At 37.0% G+C, this 19,535-nt stretch overlaps 1 protein-coding gene across 16 annotated transcripts in view; it reads right to left on the bottom strand.

Moving 5' to 3' along the window:
* Positions 1 to 19,535, bottom strand: part of ATXN2 (ataxin 2) — a 113,572-nt gene that overhangs the window by 35,912 nt on the left and 58,125 nt on the right. For 8 of the 16 annotated variants that reach the window (XM_080822111.1, XM_080822118.1, XM_080822115.1 and 5 more), the window contains exons 6-14: positions 14,017 to 14,141; positions 11,846 to 11,937; positions 10,944 to 11,141; positions 9,318 to 9,496; positions 7,261 to 7,470; positions 4,602 to 4,784; positions 2,106 to 2,303; positions 1,652 to 1,759; positions 1,323 to 1,408 (exon numbers count right to left, since the gene is read on the bottom strand). In XM_080822111.1, the coding sequence (XP_080678237.1) occupies positions 1,323 to 1,408; positions 1,652 to 1,759; positions 2,106 to 2,303; positions 4,602 to 4,784; positions 7,261 to 7,470; positions 9,318 to 9,496; positions 10,944 to 11,141; positions 11,846 to 11,937; positions 14,017 to 14,141 (1,379 nt within the window). The remainder of the gene's footprint in view (positions 1 to 1,322; positions 1,409 to 1,651; positions 1,760 to 2,105; positions 2,304 to 4,601; positions 4,785 to 7,260; positions 7,471 to 9,317; positions 9,497 to 10,943; positions 11,142 to 11,845; positions 11,938 to 14,016; positions 14,142 to 19,535) is intronic. The other 8 variants (XM_080822113.1, XM_080822105.1, XM_080822108.1 and 5 more) reach the window with 1 other exon arrangement.

Below are 19,535 nucleotides of genomic sequence, written 5' to 3'. Positions count from 1 at the left end.
AAAAGTAATGTGAGAAAATAAAAGGGAATAGGCAATACCTATAACATGAGCTCAGTTACATCATATGGAAGATTATGCAAAATAGTATCACCTATTCCTTAGGAATCTATTCAGATGCAGTGTAAAGAACTGCACAGACATGAAACCCTCCCCTCTGGCAGGAGCATGCAGCTGAGGAGACCAAGTACATAAAAGAGCTTTAATTGTGTTGGGAGTGCATGACATATTAAACTGGCTATCTGGGCATTTGGTTGTAATTCTCCGTATCATGTCCATGGATTAGCTATGGCTTAAAAAATTAAAATTTAAATTCATAATCACTAACAGCATTAAAGCTGAATAGATAAGTTGTGGAAAAATGTGGTATATAATACTTTGAATGGTGCCAATAAATATGAAGCTATCACCAAAAAATCATTAAGTTTTAGGAAGCTAACACAGACTATGAAAAAGCTGCCCTTTGACTGATTCACCTCTTAAGTCAGCCATATTTTCCAAAGGCTGATAATCAGATCTTTCCCTCTAATAAACTAAGTTTCAGGATAACTTCTTGCATTGGTCCCAAAATGACCTGACATACAAAGTGTATTATAGTAAATGCGTGCAAAAGAATACAGTGTTCATCCAAAAGAGAGGGGAGTATGTTCGGAAAGTCTTAAGACAGATAACTGGTATTAGAGACCAATTTCTACTATAATACATTTGTGTACAAAGTATACACCTGCAACTATCCAGAACACCAGGGTCCATTATATCTCCCACTAGCCCTACCAGATAATTAATACCCTGGCTTTGCTCTACTCTTCACTGAATAAAGTAATCAAATGAGCATCAAATAATAACTTATGTTATGACTGACTTTAAATGTCAAAATTATATTCTCTTTCATTTGGTATCTGTATAGTTCTCGAAGCTGCTGATTTAGTTACCTACTCAAAAGCACAAGCAGGAACACCTGGGTGGCTCAGTCGGTTAAGCGACTGACTGTTAATTCGGCTCAGGTCATTATGTCAGGGTCATGAGACCAAGACCTGTGTCAGGCTCTGCACTCAGCTGAGAGTCTGCTCAAGATTCTCTCTTCCCCTCTCCCTTTATTCCTTCCCCCACCCCCAAGGTCACTCTCTCTCTAAAAGTAAGTAAATAAAATAAATAATTTTAAAGCACAAAGACAACTTTAAGAACGTTTAGCTTTCTACAGACATGATTCATTGTTGCCAAGTATGCATATGATGCATTTTTGTAAATGAAGGATCTAAGAATTCGTAATCATGTTCACTATTCATTTTTAAAGTTCTAATTCATTAATCAATAACAACACTTACCCTAAAATCATTCTTAAACTTCTTTAAGTCATCAATCTGCTTTCTATGTTCAGAAACAATTGGTGATATACCTATAAAATTACAAACTGTTAAATATAAATTCGCTGCAAATCTTTAATTTAAAATTCTTTAGGATGAGATACTGGAAATAAAAATAAGCTTTTATTCAATATACTATTTACAGATTTTGATATCTGTCAAATTATGCATTTAAAATGTGCACAATCCTAAGAAAAAGTGTTGACCAAAACCAATCTGTACTAGGCATGAGCTTAGACATCTCCTTCCTATTTCCATAATTATACTGAAAGACTTTTTAAAGCTCTAACCTTTATTTTCAGTCTTTGAGAAGCTAGGTGATGTCTCATTGGGCTTCACATTTTCTTTATTCCCTGCAGGAGAATTTTGCCTCTGATCTTGAAGCCTGGAATCCTTAGCTAAAAAAATACATATTTAAAAAAATAATAGTAAAGTAAAATGGGAAAATATTCAACAATTTTTATTTCCTATGGTTTGTGGAAAAAAATTTTCCACTTAACCAGAAGCTCTTCCCTTGGCAGACAAATGAAACACCAACAACTTTATTTATATTGATAGTCACTACCTAAGAATGTTAACCCTTGTAACAATAGACATTCAAGAATAATATATATGAAACAGTATTAAACTTCATTTACATAAAATTTTAAATTTACACTCAAATACATACCTATGAATAAATACAGCATTTTTCATATTAATGTTAAACTTATGACATGGAGCCAGAAGCCCTTTCTTACATACCCTCAATAGACGGGGTGACAGCTCTGTTGGATGCAGGACTGGCAGGTGTAGGAGACGCGGCTGGAACAGGCATAGCAACAGCTTCGGCTGGAATAATACCAGCTTGAGGAGAAGCAAGAACTGGCCCACCAGGAGTATTTCCAAGACTGTTCTGTCTGGGAGACCTGGGTCTGTGAGTTTTAGGGGATAATCTTGGAACTACAAGAAAGAGAAAATTTATCCATTACATTCTTAGCTCAAATGTCACTTCTTCAAAGAGGCTTCTTAGAAAATTTAGGTAAAATACTCCTCGTCAACCACCATCCCTATTACTCTTTATCCCATCACCCATAGTGGTGGTGACTGAAAACACAAATACCTGAAGAATGACAGCAATTACTAATACCTAAGTACAGCTGCAGGTCTTCCTTGTAACTAAATAGATCAGATTAATGCCAAAAGGCAGTACTTTAAATGAAATTAGAAACTGGATTTTAAGACAAGATAAACCCCATTTTTTAGATGAAGACAGCAACATTCTCCACTAAGAAGTGAGATGTTTCTTTAACAGTGGGGTGGCAGATCCCAAAGAAACAGGCTTATTTGTCTCTCCTTCAAATAATAAACTCAAACACCTTTTGGCAGCTTGCAGCCAATCCTGTATGCTCTTTCCAGCCACCTCAAGAGGCACTTTACAAGAACTAAGAAAATCGGGGAACCAATTTAGCCAAAAGCAGAAGATAATTCACCAGGGCTCCTGTTCCACCTGACCTTAAGTAAACAACTAATAGGTTTCTTATTCCATTAAAAACCCATTTGTAGAACTCAGATTCAACGGTTTAAAGAAAATGGTTCCAATTACAATTTAGTGGTTCTTTACTTTCTTAAGTCATAGGATCATGGAAGGAAACTATCCAACAACTGTCATTTTTCTAATTAGTATAAAAAAACAACTGTAACACCACCCTGCATGTATTCCTAATAACAGTTATTGTTTCAGTTCTATTATTATGCTTACTCTCAAAATTCACTTCCAAATTCTCTAAGCAATGTCAAACGATAAATGGTACAACTAAAGAAATAGAGATTTTTAGAAATTCTATTTTCTTGTTAAGTGAATTATTTCCTTCTAATAATTAACACCTACATTTCTAATTAGATTATGTTAACAAAATATCTAATTTCTAATACCTAACTTCTTTTGGTCTTCCTTGAAGACCAAAGAAGAAAACAGAATATACAAAGCAGCTGACCATAAAATTATGCATACATGATGCTGAGCAATGTGTATCAACTAAGTTTAGAGAGTTGGGTATGTTTTTGTTTAAGCCTGAAGATCTTTTCTTTTAAAAATCCTATCTGGGGACGCCTGGGTGGCTCAGTTGGTTGAGCGGCTGCCTTCGGCTCGGGTCATGATCCCAGCGTCCTGGGATCGAGTCCCACATCGGGCTCCTTACTCAGCAGAGAGCCTGCTTCTCCCTCTGCCTCTGCCTGCCTCTCTGTCTGCCTGTGCTCACTCTCTCTGACAAATAAATAAAATCTTAAAAAATTAAAAAAATATATATATAAATAAAAAATAAATAAATAAAAATCCTATCTGCCGGGGCGCCTGGGTGGCTCAGTGAGTTAAAGCCTCTGCCTTCGGCTCAGGTCATGATCCTAGGGTCCTGGGATCGAGCCCTGCATCGGGCTCTCTGCTCGGCAGGGAGCCTGCTTCCCTTCCTCTCTCTCTGCCTGCCTCTCTGCCTACCTGTGATCTCTGTCAAGTAAATAAATAAAATCTTTAAAAAAAAATAAAAATAAAAATAAAAATCCTATCTGCTGATTAAGACAGACTATGACTAAAAAATCACAATCACTGCATGTTCTAATTCCCACAGTTATCATGGAAACAAAACATTAAGTAGCAAAAGCAGTTTTGGACTGAGCTTACAGTTAGTCTTTTTATGTATCTTTTATACTTTTATAGCTGCTGTCAGCACATTCCTCAGGCTAATCACAAATAAAACTGGGGCCCATCATGTATTGATATTCCTTATTAGGGAAATACAATCAGGAATTAATACCATATACAGATGCTACAGGAATACACAGCACTGTAAGCCCAAAGTAATGGTTTGTGGAATGAATCCACAGACAAAATTGCTAAGAAGACAGGAAATACAGTCTGTTCATCTGATGTTACATACTGTATTTGTTTTATATTTGGGTGGTATTCTACAGAACTATGAAGTATATTCCTAAACTTATGAACCTCATATGAATCTTATCACAAGTCCATAAAGTAGAACAGGCAAAAATTACTCTAATTCACTGAGAAAACTGAAATTCAGAACGATCACATGGTTTGCTTTAACATATGGTGAATACGTGGTGGAAACCAGAATAAAAATATAGGTTTCCCAATTCCTGGTTATTCCACTATTTTTAATATATACACTGAGCTCAGCCCTTCTTACATGCAGCGGAGTTACAAAATGTCCACTGTCATTATGCTCCAAGCCAAGTGTTACCTACCCCCGCTGACCACTGATGACCATGTGCCCCCCGCAGGACTAGTTCTTGCTGCTGGAGGAGCAGCTGCTTCACTTGGTGGGGTATGGGATACAAATTCTAGGCCACTGGAAATGGAACCCCTCCCAGCAGAAACTCTGTGATTTCGAGGGTGTCGCTGGGCCTTTGGGGACATCCTTGGAGGCCCTAAGAAAGGAATAGTGAACATCACATAAATGCTACAATGTCCATCAGTACAACTTTTCTGCTAAATACATAGATCCTATTCACACATACACACGCACACACTCTCTCTAAATTCTCCTTGGTTATTAAAGAAAGAACAAAACCAGAAAAATGTATTTTTGGCCATATTCCTTCAGAATTATTCTGTGGAATGCCACAAGGTTTTATAAATAAATTTTATATTATTTCCCTGTTTTTTAAAGAAAGGGAGGGATGAAGTTGGTGTCAGGAAATCAAACAGACGTCGTAACTCTTCAAAAATTTTTATTCATTTGTTTAATCTATATTCATTACTTGTGGGCATATAAAAATAAATATATTATAAAATTTTAACAGAAGTTACAGTTACATGATAGGATCAGTCTTATTTTACCACATACTTTTAGCTTTTCCCCCTCAAACTTTGTTATTTCTAAAATTAGAAAAAGATTCTGAAACAGACTATTAATCCCTATAAACTTTTATATTATTGAAATATGGCATAAATTTTACAACCCATGCCTTAAAACAGTCTTCACCTGTAAGCAGTTTCTCAGGCTGAACAGGCTATAAGCTGAAAATTCTACTGTTAAGGCATGACCTGAAAGACTAAAATAACTGGCATTTGGAGAAGAAATGTGCACTACATGAATCATCAAAAATTCTAGATCATTAATTCTGTCACCCCATTAGTGACGTCTATTTCTAAAGAAGTCTACTCTGCACTTGAATAATCAAGTGAAATCAGTAGACAGAATGGCTCTCAGTAGAAAAGCCAGACAGTGCTAATACTCAGCAAAACTCATCCTTAATGTCATAGAGCCAAGGTCCTCACCCTTACCTTCCTGCCAAAATCTTAAGAATGTCAAATAAATTTGTACGCTCAGTAGGAATTTAATCATGGACACAATCTTAAAAAGAAATGTTAATGTTATGTATTATAGTTTTCAATTGGAGAGATGATTTATGTAAAAAAGACTAATTGAAGAATTAGGTAAATGCATATCATAAACTTTTTATACCCACTTAGAGAAAAAGAATAAGAAAGCTGGTTGGCATAGCTCAATGAAATCAAACTCTAACTAAAAAAAATTTCATTCTTTTTGGTAATACATAAAATACAAAATACTCTCCCATATTAAACACAGAAAACCACTGAATTTCATAGTTCTACGTTTGAAGTTCACCTGACTACATGACTGGAAAACATTTTAATTCAAATCAGTTAAAAAGAAAAATTGGATAATGTAGCAGCTCTGAATACCCAGAAGGTCTATTTTCTACGTGAACAGTCCCTCTTACAAGCAGTGTATAATTTACTATAGCGAAGACGTTCATACTCACTGAGTCCTGCTTTACTCAAACAATGCACCACAACAAATACCACAACAGATTTTAACTTTTCACTTAGCAGCCACCATCACAAGCACTTTCTAGCAAGGAAGTCACCTTGAAAATCAGTGCAACATGCTGTTCAAGGTCAGCCACTTTAGTCAGGATCACATGACTTCCCCTCCTGCTTGGATGGCAACAATTTATTAAAAAGCAGCCAACGTGGGTTTTCTCCAGGGAAGCACTTTATGCCAGAAAACTGTATTAGTCTCAGCATAAGTTCTATCAACTACGATTTTAATGAATAAGTCGGGACTAAAATGTAAACATATATACCTTGAAATAATATCAAAAATACATATTCAGAAAATAGGTTTTTAACATATGCACTGCATTTATATTAAAGTGTCATTTGTCTACAATACCTCCATGATTTGATATGTAGTAACGGTAGACTTAGCATCAAACATTGCATAAGAATTAAGGATTTTTTTTTTGACAAGGGCAAATGGTTTTTAGTAACAATGTTTTATCTTAGATCAAAGACTTCCAGATTCGACTTTCACTAGAAAATATTACAAAGCTAATTTTCTTAAATTCCCCAAACATAAAACCAATCCCTGTATTATAATCTAAGAGTAGACACACAAAGGCAGCTACATGGAATATCCCTTTCAAAAAGGACCCCTAAATCACCATTACTGCCTATGGCCAACAGGTAGGTTCATGAGTACATTGGCCAAGGAGCTATAAAATGAAGGTTCTACGGTAAGTCCAAAACTGGTGAAGAAAGTTCATCATTTATCATTAACCACTGTTTACACTGTATATTGAGAGGGACAAAAACCTGGGGCAGACCTTCTGGGGCTGTAAAGGAACATCATTTTTACCAGGCAGAGATAAACCCCCATTCTTATAATCCAGGATAGTTCATAGCTTCACACAGCATTTATCAATATTCTCTCCAATGAACAAAAGGTTAATAGAAATAGTTTTAATAAACTAAAGTTAAAACACGGAAATTATAGGTTACTAAATAATGAAGAGGAAACTATTTTGTAATTATAAACTCACATAGGAGTTAAACAAAGACAAACAAAAACATGAACAAATTGTGGTATTGTACCTTCTGAAGACATGCGTTTAGGCATAGTAGAGACAGGAGCTGGAGAACCATGAGCAGAGGGGTGAGACGGGGGTCTGGATGGCCGCGAGGGGGGCCTGGAGGGCGGCCGTGTAGGGGTGGCTGCCCGAGGTGGAAGAGAGTTGGGACCTGACTGGTAGCGAGAAGGTGGGCGAGAGGAAGGAGATGGGCAAGGCGATGGCCAGGGAACACCTGACAGAACAAATGATATGAAGGAAAGTATAAAAACTAAAGAAAAAAATGAGGGAAAAAAGTAAACAGAAAAAAAAGTAAAATGACAAAAATGATTTCTTGTACATTTTAACCCTTTGAGGACAGTCATTTGATTTGTGATAATTTTTAGCATAACTTAACTGACATAAATTCACATTTTACTTTAACCTCCTTAAAATTAAGTCTGTTTAAATGAACATACGTTCCCAAAGGGTTAATTAGGATCTAGACATACTATTGAAGAAGACAGTTAAGACTTTGCCTATTAATCCTGCTTCTGTAACTGTTTCTCAATAATCAATTATTAAAAGGAGTATTAACATAAACTAGATAGTTTCACACAATAAATGACAAAACTCAGGAATAAGATTACTTACTAATTTTAGCTTTTGAAACAGGAAAATAAGCAGGAGCTATTATATCCCATTAAAAATGCTGGTTTTTATATAACCATTTGTGATTCTCATCTAATTTGTATTTGAAGGTAAAATTTAGTTTGAAATCTCATTAAGCAAGCCCATTTAGTAGAAATATAACATTACTTCTATTTTTTAGAGTCATAAGAGTGAAAAAGGTTACTATTCATTGCCTTTTCAAAAAAACATTTTAATCTCATCAAATTAGAAAAAGAGGGGAGACCTGCTAATTTATGCAATTAAACACTTACTTAAGTGACTGCTTAATAAGCAATGCTACTAGAAAGCAGTCATCACCACATAAGCTGACACTGATGGATATGCACAGGTCAAGATACAGCTAATGTGTAACATTACATATCACTTACCTTAATCTTAGGAAAACAGTCCAGGTCTCCTCTCCATAGGGTTCCACACACTTGAGTATCACACATTTCCTAGCCCCCTTCAGGTTTTTTACTTGGAAATTCTGTTCATGAACTAAAATTCTTTACTCAGAGAGCAAAGAAATTTCACCCCCAACACTAAGTACAGAAAATACTCAAGAGTGTTTATTTGGAGAGGAATTCTGGAGACTCAACAGAAACAACTGAAATTGGAAACTTAAGTGTTCTCTAATTTTCTAACTTTCTGAACCTAAGTATCTTAAACTGAATGTCCACTTTGTTCCCTAGGTTATGAACACAGTTCTGCTATGGTATTTCCGTACTGCCTATAGCACTACTGTCCAGTACCCCTGACTCACACGAAAGATCCATGACCTATGAGCTATATTCAATCTTAGATTTAGAGGTAGAGCAGAAAAATATCTTCCTCCTGAAGGTGCAAGTCTCTTTCACTGTACTTATGATAAATTGCAATATCCAGTCGTTTTTCTTGTTTTTTAAGCACTTTTCTTTCTTCATCATCTTCACATGACTCTTGGTCATGTCTTGTATAGCAAATTACCTCAAATCGTTTCTTGAAATAAGCAGAGTATAAACGTGCAAACAGTTAATGAATTTAATCTGTGTTAACTACTGAGCGTTTCACACAAACTAGGATTTTCCATATAAACTACGTTCAAGTAATTTTATCACACAGGGTTTTTAAATTGAGAACCTACCCAAAGTTTCCAATTTCTTTGTATGTGGAGTGTTTTTTGGCCAAGTGAATTATCTTTGGTTAAATTTAGCACTTCATCCTAACACGTGAGTATTTCATCACACTAAATACTATATATGCCAATGATTTATACTAATTTTACTAATTTGATATCCACAAAGGCGAATTTTAAATAGTTTTGAAGTAAAAACTACTCCACAGAAATCACTGAAGATGTGCATGCTTTTACCAATTATGTTAAACTTAAATATTCAGAAAACGGTGTATCTGACTGAGGACATTGACAAATTTGGTCAAAATACTTGCCTCCATTAACTACTCTTTGGTCTGAACCAGAATTCGGGTTGAAATCTGAAGTGTGAGAGGTGGATCTTGACGGCATGGAGCCCGATCCAGGCTGGCCCATACGCGGTGAATTCTGTCTCCCACTTCCCCAGGATATGACTTCTCTATTTCTTTGTCCAGGAGGAATATATTTATTTTCCCTGAAAATGAGAGATTCTCTAAATTATTTTATCCTAACAGGTATCAGGCCAATGAAACAAATCTAAAAATAATTTAGGCAGAAGTGAATGCTTGTTACAAAAAGGTTAAACACTAAACCAAAATATCTCACTCCCTAACACCCCTAATTCTTCCATGTTACCCTGAAGTCTACCCTATGGCCTTTCCTTTCTCTCAGATTCTCCTCCTAAGCAAAAAGTTTAACAGATTTGTGTTCATTCTCATCCTACCTCACCTCTAAATGGCTGAGTCTATCAAATATGGTCCATCTTCTTAAAACTTTCTTTGTCCTTGGCCTTCTCTGCTGTTTTCTCTTGGATCTCTTCTTTTTATAGCTATTCATTGGTTTTTTCATTCAATATCAGCAATGCTGACAAGTCCTAAATCCACACTGCCAGTCCCACAGTCTCAACATCTCCCACTGAACACTTTCATTCAAACCATCACTCTAAGCTGCGTCTTCAAGAAAGAATCTGTATCCTACTCCACCAGGTATGTAGTACATGTTTCTCAACACGTTTACAAATAAATTAATCAAAGACCTGCAAGCCCCTCAAATGCAATAAATTTAACAAAGGGCTCATTCTATCTCCTCTCAAATTTGCTCTCTGTTTTCTATCTCCATTACCAGTACGAATATCAATCAACTTAGTTATCAAATAAACCTCAGGCTCACCCACGGTTTTTCTAACCTTTCTCTCGCCAGCCCTGGTCTAGATGGTTACCAAGTTTTCACACTTGAACAATTTCAATACACTAACTGGTCTTCATGTTTCAGCCAATTCTCAAATGTCCCAGAGTTCGTTCACACCATCCCTTGCCTACAGGGTGCTCTTTAACAGGACACAAACCCTTCAGGACCTCAGTTCCTATCACCAGCTGCCACCACTGCACCCTCAACATCACCCTGTATGCCAGACATATGAAACAACCAGCCTCATCCTCAGGTGGCCAGGTTCTTTCACATGTGTTTTCCTCATGCAGGAATGCCTCTCTCTTACTTCTCGATGGGCAGCAGACAATGCTACTATCCTATCACAAAATTTCTCCTCTTCTGTGAGGCTTTCTCTGACCCCACTGGATACATGCTAGTTCTTTCTCACTCTGAATACACCTCTAATCAAGCAAATCCTAATGAACTGCTGTTATGTTCTGAGCAGCATCCCCCCACCTGATCACTTTTCTGTAAGTAGCTCCTCCTTGGCTTGCTCATCACTGTACCTCCAACGCTTGGCTTCACAGAGCTGATGCTCAAAAAATATTTTCTAAAATTACTATAATCTTTTCTCTAAAAGAATCTTAAACCAATTCCCCTTGCATTCTCTACCTAAGCTACATTAAAGGAAGATGAAATAATAATAATACACCTTCTCACACAGACCTTGAGTTGTGTATCCAAAATACTGCATCATGATTTCCTTTAAATACCTAGTGTTTATGCTGTGGCCCTCACGTTCACTGGAATTTCTCTGAACGGCTGTGTATTTTTCTTCTTCACTCCTATCATCATTTTCCAGGGCCACCCGGGCTTTGTACTGGGCACTTGATTCAATTTCTTCTGCTAATTGGTTTGCCCTTGCTTCTCGTTTTAAAAATTCTTCTGAGTTATCCCTTTCTAAGGGTACCCTGAAACAAGACGGGGGGCGGGGAGCAAAGTGAGTATTTTGAAGGCACAGTTTATGTATCTGTCCTAATCAACTATTAAGAGAGTTTAGAGTTTGAAAGACTGATAAAAATATAAATCACTTACAGTGATCTACTCATGTATAAATCAAAATTAGAAATTTTTTTTGTTCCACTTTTCCCTAGAAGAATGTAATATTTCCAAAACTGGTTAAATTGACTATTCTCCTATAACATCTACACTTACAAACTTAAGAATTTTTACAACTTAAAACAAGAACAAAATTTATCTAGAGCGTAAAACTAGAATACAGGTAAACTAAACTACATTTATGCCCTGTTTTAATGAGAATTTATCAGCTTAAGCAGTAAAAGGATTAATTCTTTCACATAATTGTTTAACTTAAAATCTGACAGAGGGGCGCCTGAGTGGCTCAGTCGGTTAAGCATCCAACTCTTGATTTCAGTTCAGATCATCATCTCAAGGTTGTGAGATCAAGCACCATGTCACATTCCACACTGGGTATGGAACCCTCTTAAGATTCGCTCTCTCCCTCTTCCTCTGGCCCCACCCCTCTCCCCCTCTCTTAAAAAAAGTACATTTAAAAAAAAAAAATCCAACAGAAAAATTTATTCAACATCCTAATATAAGTTGATGAAAGTGAAAGACAAATGTACTAAAATAAAAGCCAGGTTTTTAAACTTACGTATATGAAGATAAACTGCTATCATATGTAGACACTACACCATAATTTTCTTCATTATATCGAAACATATCATTGGGATCCCATCCATTAGACTAGAAGAAAATATAGTATTTTTCAAAATGACAAAGTATTTGTCATGGAAATTGTTTTAATTCAAGTACAATCAATATCTCACATTAATAATATCATCTATAATAGCAAAATCTATCCGCAACAATTAACCACTACTAACTTCTTGGGCATAATTCCAGATGCACTCTATGCATTCATTAAGAACATGATCAGTTAGATGAAGTTCCTTTTTAATTCAGTTAGGATCTTCTTATTCTATAACTTGCTTGGTCTTTTAATAAGTCTTAAGTACCTTTCCATACCAGAATGCCATTCTTTTTAGTGGAACCACAGTGTTTCAACTGAATGGAAGCACAATAAATCTAACTCATGTCCTCCTGATAGACAGGATGTTTCTAATTTTTCACTATCAGAGATAATGCTGCAAAAAAATCCTTACACATCATTATTTGCAAGTCCTATGGATATACCAAGACAAAAGTAAATTCTCAGAGGTGAGACAAACTATAGGTGTGTTTTAAACTTTTATAAATATCGCCAGAATGCTCTCTGGCAACTTAACAGTTTATCCACCTTACTATCAGTAAAAAAGGAGTAACTGATTTGTATCCTACATAGGTGATGTGGTGCAGAGACCTGAGAACCTCTATATTAGGTTATATCGAATTCTTTAAAGTCTGAAAATGAATAATGATGTATTGCCTATATATTTTCAGTTTCATAGCTGGACTTAAACATTAAAAACAGATTTGTTATAAAGACTTCTCCACAACAGTCAATGGAAGATTCTTCATCCAATTCAAATTTTGGTACCTAAACATTCATTTTTGGCAAAAGACTTTGCTATCTCTCTACCTTAGAAACATAATTTATAGAATCCTAGTGATAGTCTTTACTACCAAGCATTGATTTATAGATGATGTGTTAATAGAAAAGTAAAAATAATACACATTAAAAAGCTTTTAGAAATAGCAGATTTGGGGCGCCTGGGTGGCTCAGTGGGTTAAGCCGCTGCCTTCGGCTCAGGTCATGGTCTCGGGGTCCTGGGATCGAGTCCCACATCAGGCTCTCTGCTCAGCAGGGAGCTTGCTTCCCCCCTCTCTCTCTGCCTACTTGTGATCTCTCTCTCTGTCAAGTAAATAAATAAAATCTTAAAAAAAAAAAAAAAAAAAAGAAAAGAAAAGAAAGAAAGAAATAGATTTTTTGGGCACCGGGATGGCTCAGTGGGGTTAAGTCTCTGCCTTCGGCTCAGGTCATGATCTCAGGGTCCTAGGATAGAGTCCTGCACCGGGCTCTCTGCTCAGCAAGGAGCCTGCTTCCCCTCTATCTCTGCCTGCCTCTCTGCCTACTTGTGATCTCTGTTAAATAAATAAAATCTTTAAAAAAAAAAAATTTTTTTTTTTGTGGAGAATGATCCTAATTTTAAGACCAAGAAATCTACTTACTGCTTTATTTCTTTTTTTTTTTTTAAAGATTTTATTTATTTATTTGACAGAGATCACAACTAGGCAAAGAGGCAGACAGAGAGAGAGAGAGGAGGAGGAAGCAGGCTCCCCGCCGAGCAGAGAGCCCGATGCGGGACTCGATCCCAGGACCCTGGAATCATGACCCGAGCCGAAGGCAGAGGCTTTAACCCACTGAGCCACCCAGGTGCCCCTACTTACTGCTTTATTTCTAATGCAACTTAACAATGTATCTTAATAGTGAGTACGTTTTCCTCAGATAAGAAAGCCCAAGAGTCTTACCTCTAGGAAAGGTCAACAGACAATTAATTAAAACACTAATTTCCTTAGGCTACCTTATTCTGTAAAACATTCAAAGCAAAACATGCCAGTTTTTCCACTTTCCAATGTTTCCCAACTTAAATTTATAAGTTGCTTATTATGATCTATTTAAAAACATGGAAATCATTCATAAGCATCCCAAAGAAAGATTTGTCTGTATTTACTGCCTGGGGGGAGGTCTCTATATAGACAGTAAAAACTGTTGATTTAAATATATCCACCGGAATGATGACAACATACTTAAATTAAAACCAAATGATATCACACCACATCACATGACCACAGTCTGATACCAAGCAAAAACACTTTACTTACTACATCATTTTCCAAAGCCTCCAGTTCCTCAGTGGTTGTGAGTTCACCTGCATCCCAGGGTTCCAGGTCCTTCTCTTTGTGTTCACCATTCACTTTAGCACTGATAGCAGAGTCAGTAAAAGCATCTGCAAAGGATGGACTTAGCTGAAAGATCATATAGCCAGCCAATGGGTGACACTAATACACACACATAAATTATCAACAGATATGCTAAATTATGATATAGAAGGTATAACATTCACTAATGGTATGCTTTCAGATGTATAATGCCTCTAATACAATAATCTTCAGAACACTTTGAGTAAGGTATGTTCTTCCCATATAATTAAGCCACATGAAATGTTTTAACGTATTCACACAGGTCATTATGTTATTTCAGAAGTGACCCAGAAACTATCAACCCATGTAAAATAGGATGTTTTTGGTTTAACAGATCCATTAATTAAATAAAAGCTCAGAGCTCCTATATCTAAACATGTGTTGATATTTTAACTTTCCAAAGCCATGTCTATATGCAGGGGTCAGTATCCTAACATAATCTTGCCGTTAGTAATGGAAGCCGTTCTAAATGAGCAAATCCTTCAGAAAATCCATTTTTCCCTAGAGCCACTTTGTTACACAGTTCAGGCGCTACAGTGTCACCTGTCCCCAAAAGGTTCAGGAGGCAGGCCTATCTACCTGGACTTCCCACCAACACTTATTTATAATTATTGTGTCCTCTCTTCCTCTCTAATGTTACCGAGAAGCAGTAGCTTGTGAGAGCATCACTGTTTAGCTGACAGGAAATATCTCATAGCTGCTATCCAACAAAGAAAATTTTTCTCTAGTTGGGTGTTAGGACCAGGTAAGTAAAGGTCTACTTGGCTAACGACAGTATTAGAAAATGCTTTGGAGATACAGGCTTGCATTTAAATGGCTAGGCCCACAAGGTATCACCTAGCACAGGGCTAGGGAATAATACTTCTGCTGATCTGGCTCTGTCAAAGGATACTAGTTCCCAGTCATTGTGCCCTCACCATACTGTAAGAGGCCACCAAGGAGTAGGAGGAAGGACAATCAACAACTGTGGCTCTTTAAATAGACAATTCCAGAGGGATTTTTAATTTGGTACGACTCTGTAACAGTCACTGGCTCCCTAGTGGGCAAGATGATAACCAAAATAAAAAATCTGAGCCAGCAAATTAAAGCCAGCTTGGCACTACAAACCTAACTAGCTCTTGCCTCCTCTCATCCTAAAGTAGGGGTAGATGGGCGTGTACATGCAAACCAAGAAATAAAAGCATAACTGCACCTGTGGGCTTAGCCACTAGCTCTACCAACAGCATGGCTCCCGCTGCTAGCAATTATAAAAGCTAAGAGCATATCAAGGAGAATCCCCAAGAACAGCAGGCCTCAGCTTAAAGTAGGATGGAGCATCCACTGAAAGGTTACTGTACTTTGGAAAAGCTCTCTTAAGAGCTTCTAATAGACTGGTGTTGTCTTCATAATGCCACGTTCAGCTGGAAGCCACTAATGGCCCTAGAAACTTGGCTTTATGTGACATTCACCTAAGTCAAGCAATACTCTCTACCACCTTGTAATTGGACAAATTCTTGGTAAAAATTAGTTTTGCCATGTTTATTTTTAAGAACATGAAATGCTTCAAGAAAACATCAATAACAACTTACATTAGGGTGCTGAAATTCCCTATTTTCTCCAGAAAACTAGACTACAGGAAAATTCCCAACCAGTCATGTCATCTTCTAAGAAAAAGCAATAGGATTACTATTATACTGCTCATCCTATGTTGTAATCACATTAGGTCTTGGAAAAGCATCTACTTCAGTGAATATTTACTTACATGGAATCCCAGCACTAAAGATGATACTCTTTATCCAAGAAATTAAAGCTCAAAGCAGCAAGAGATATTTTTACACAATGAAATAAATTGCCTTTTTCTCACTAAGCATGTGTATGTACATGTGAGCGCATGTGTGTGTCAAAATATTTAGGAAAGACGGGCTGAACCAAGCTGTCCTCAAATTGATAAATATATTTTTTATCAGTATTATTCTAAATAAAATCAAAAAGGATCCCTGAATGGAAGTCAATGTGGAAAAGCAAGCATTTAACAGTTCACCGAGCCAAGTTTTACCCTGCTGATCACAATTCAGGCTATATTAACAGGACATTATTTTTTATTATTTTTATTAACATATAATGTATTATTTGTCCCAGGGGTACAGGTCTGTGAACCATCTGACTTACACATTTCACAGCACTCACCATAGCACATACCCTCCCCAATGTTCATCACCCAGCCACCCTATCCCTCCCCTCCACCCCCCAGCAACGTTCAGTTTGTTTTGTGAGATTAAGAGTCTCTTATCGTTTGTCTCCCTCCCGATCCCATCTTGTTTCATTTTTCCCTTCCCTACCCCCACAACCCCCCGCCCTGCCTCTCAAATTTAACAGATTATTAAGTAACCTATTTTTTTCATTACATTTTTATCATAAATTTCTGTTTACAGTATCAATACTGTAACAGGGATTAACTACTCACATGTTGTTACTTAACATGATAGTTTTTTTTTGAGGCAGTAATGGGGGGAGAGAAAAGATAAAAGGTGTGTTTCCCTTAATTAAGAATGATATTCCTCGATTCTAAGACCTCCTCCAAAGAAAAGTCTCTTTTTAAAGATGAGTGACGAGTTTAGAGAAAGATGTGGGGAAAAAAAAAAAAAAAAGAAATGAGCAGAGGTAGAGAGTGAGCACAAAAATGAGGCTATACAGTCAGGATGCTAAGGGAAACCCTGGCGACAAATACTATTATTTCAGGTCAACCCTGTGTTTTATTATTAGCTAGAAGGAAGCAAGACCTGGATATTTCATTCTACGCTGTTACCAATATCTAATGCTCTAAATTCTGAAAATTCCATGTTTGGATTTTTTAAAAAACAATGCTGGTATTAAATAATACAGCTTGTAGCCAAGATTTCTGCAAAGTTCAAGAAATCAACTGGCCATAATCTAATTACAATTGTGGGAATTTGCATGCAGATTTTTCCAATGCCATGTGAGAGTATATTAATTTTCCATTATCCTCTATGCACAAAACAAAAGCATAATAAAGGCAAGATGCAAGAATACAAAAAGGATGCTAGAAAAATTTTACCTGTTTTTGAAGCAGTAACAGGTATAGAAAGTAGAAACAATAAAAATTATAAAGACAATAAAGATTTAAATTCATGTGCTTCATTCCCTGCCTTATAAACATTCAGTTTACCCAAATCTCTAGACTAGAAGGGGAAAGAATACACAAGTATCCTCCTACCCACACATCTGCAAACCCCTCAATGTCACCACCCCCAACAGAAGATGGGCTCTCAAAACCCTCCCTTCTGATTCTAGGCAGAGGTCTCATCGCCCTGGGTCACTGGCGACACCTGGTGGTAATCAGAAAGAAGTGTTTCAGCCAAACCACCAACTCTTGTGGGTAGCCCAGGGCCCCACACCCAGGAAACAGGATGCATGTTCTTCTGCTCCTCAGCTTTTCCTCTTTTACCTCTCAATTATGCTCCTCTAAAGACTCCGAAAAATCCCTCAAAATTGTCTGAGAACTTTTTGAAGGCTCAGAATAGTGGTGAAATAAAATGCTAGTGGCATGCTATAAATTAATAAATACAAATTTAAATTTATTCAAACCACAAAATGACATAAAACTAAACGAAACTTAAAAATCATTATCACGGGCGCCTGGGTGGCTCAGTGGGTTAAAGCCGCTGCCTTCAGCTCAGGTCATGATCCCAGTGTCCTAGGATCGAGCCCCGCATCGGGCTCTCTGCTCAGCAGGGAGCCTGCTTCCTCCCTTCTCTCTCTGCCTGCCTCTATGCCTACTTGTGATCTGTCTGTCAAATAAATAAATAAAATCTTTAATTAAAAAAAATCATCAAAAATTTTAAAATGTCAGGGGTGCCTGGGTGGCTCAGTGGGTTAAAAGCCTCTGCCTTCGGCTCAGGTCATGATCCCAGGGTCCTGGGATCGAGCCCCATGTTGGGCTCTCTGCTTAGCAGGGAGCCTGCTTCCTCCTCTCTCTTTGCCTGCCTCTCTGCCCACTTGCGATCTCTGTCTGTCAAATAAATAAATAAAATCTTAAAAAAAATTTTTTTAAATGTTATAAATGAAAATTAAAAAATCGGTATCAGACTTAACATCAGAAGCCCTCAAATGCACTTCCAGAAAAGTCTGCACCAGAATCCTCTATTTTCTCTCTCAATTAAATCTTTTTCTTTCTCTTAAAGATTTTATTTATATGAGAGAGAGAGAGAGAGCAAGCACAGGAATAAGAGACTCCCCACTGAGCAGGGAGCCTGACACAGAGCTAGATCCCAGGACCCTGGGATCACGTTTTCTCAAACAATGAAATTCTAGATCAATTTTTAAAAACTTACTTGTTATTGTTCTGTTTTGATGAATTAATACTGTGACTTTTTTCAAAAACTAAAAAAATATTTTCTCAAGGTGCCAGGATGGTGTAGCTGGTTCATTGTCTAACTCTTGTTTCCACTCAAGTCATGATCTCAAGGTCGTGAGATCAAGCCCCATGTGGGGCGCTGCGATCAGCTTGGAGTCTGCTTGAGATTCTCTCTCCCTCTCCCTCTCCTGCTCATACTCCCTTTCTCTAAAATAAATATTTATCAAAAAATAAGATTAAAGAAGAGCATAAAGAAACAAAATGGAGAATGAAACTGGACCTCTTTCTTACACCATACACAAAAATAAACTCGAAATAGAGTAAAGACCTAAATATGAGACCTGATACCCTAAAATCCTAGAAGAGAGCACAAGCAGTAATTCCTCTGACACTGGCTGCAAGAACATTCTTCTAAATATGTCTCCTGAGGCAAGAGAAACAAAAGCAAAAATAAGCTATTGGAACTACATAAAAATAAAACTTCTGTATAGCAAAAAAAAAAACAAAAAAAAAAACTGACAAAACTAAAAGACAATCTACTGAATGGGGAAAGAGATTTGCCAATAACATATCTGATAAAAGGTTAGCATTTAAAATAATGAAGAACTTAGAAAACACCCAAAAAAATCCCAGTCCAATTATAAAATGGGCAGAAAACATGAACTGTCATTTCTCCAAAGATGACACACAGATGACCAACAGATACATGGAAAGATGCTCAACATCACTCACCATCAGGGAAATACAAATGAAAACCACAGTGAAATATCACTTCACACCTGTCAGGATGGCTAAAAATCAAAACCATAAGAAACAAGTGGAGAAAAAAGAACCCTTGTGCACTGTTTTTTGTTGTTGTTTTTTTTAAGTAATCTCTACACCCAATGTGGGACTTGAACTCATGACCCTGAAATCTAAAGTTGCATGTTCTACTGTCTGAGCCACCCACGGACCCCACCCCCATTTAAAAAATTTTTTTTCTCCCCCCCCCTTTTTTTTTTACCCTCATGCACTGTTGGTGGGAACATAAACTGGTACAGCCACTGCAGAAAACAGTATGGAGGCT

Source organism: Martes martes (genome assembly GCF_963455335.1).
Source record: "Martes martes genome assembly, chromosome: 13".
Lineage (NCBI taxonomy): Eukaryota > Metazoa > Chordata > Mammalia > Carnivora > Mustelidae > Martes > Martes martes.
This window is presented reverse-complemented; position numbering and strand designations above follow the sequence as displayed.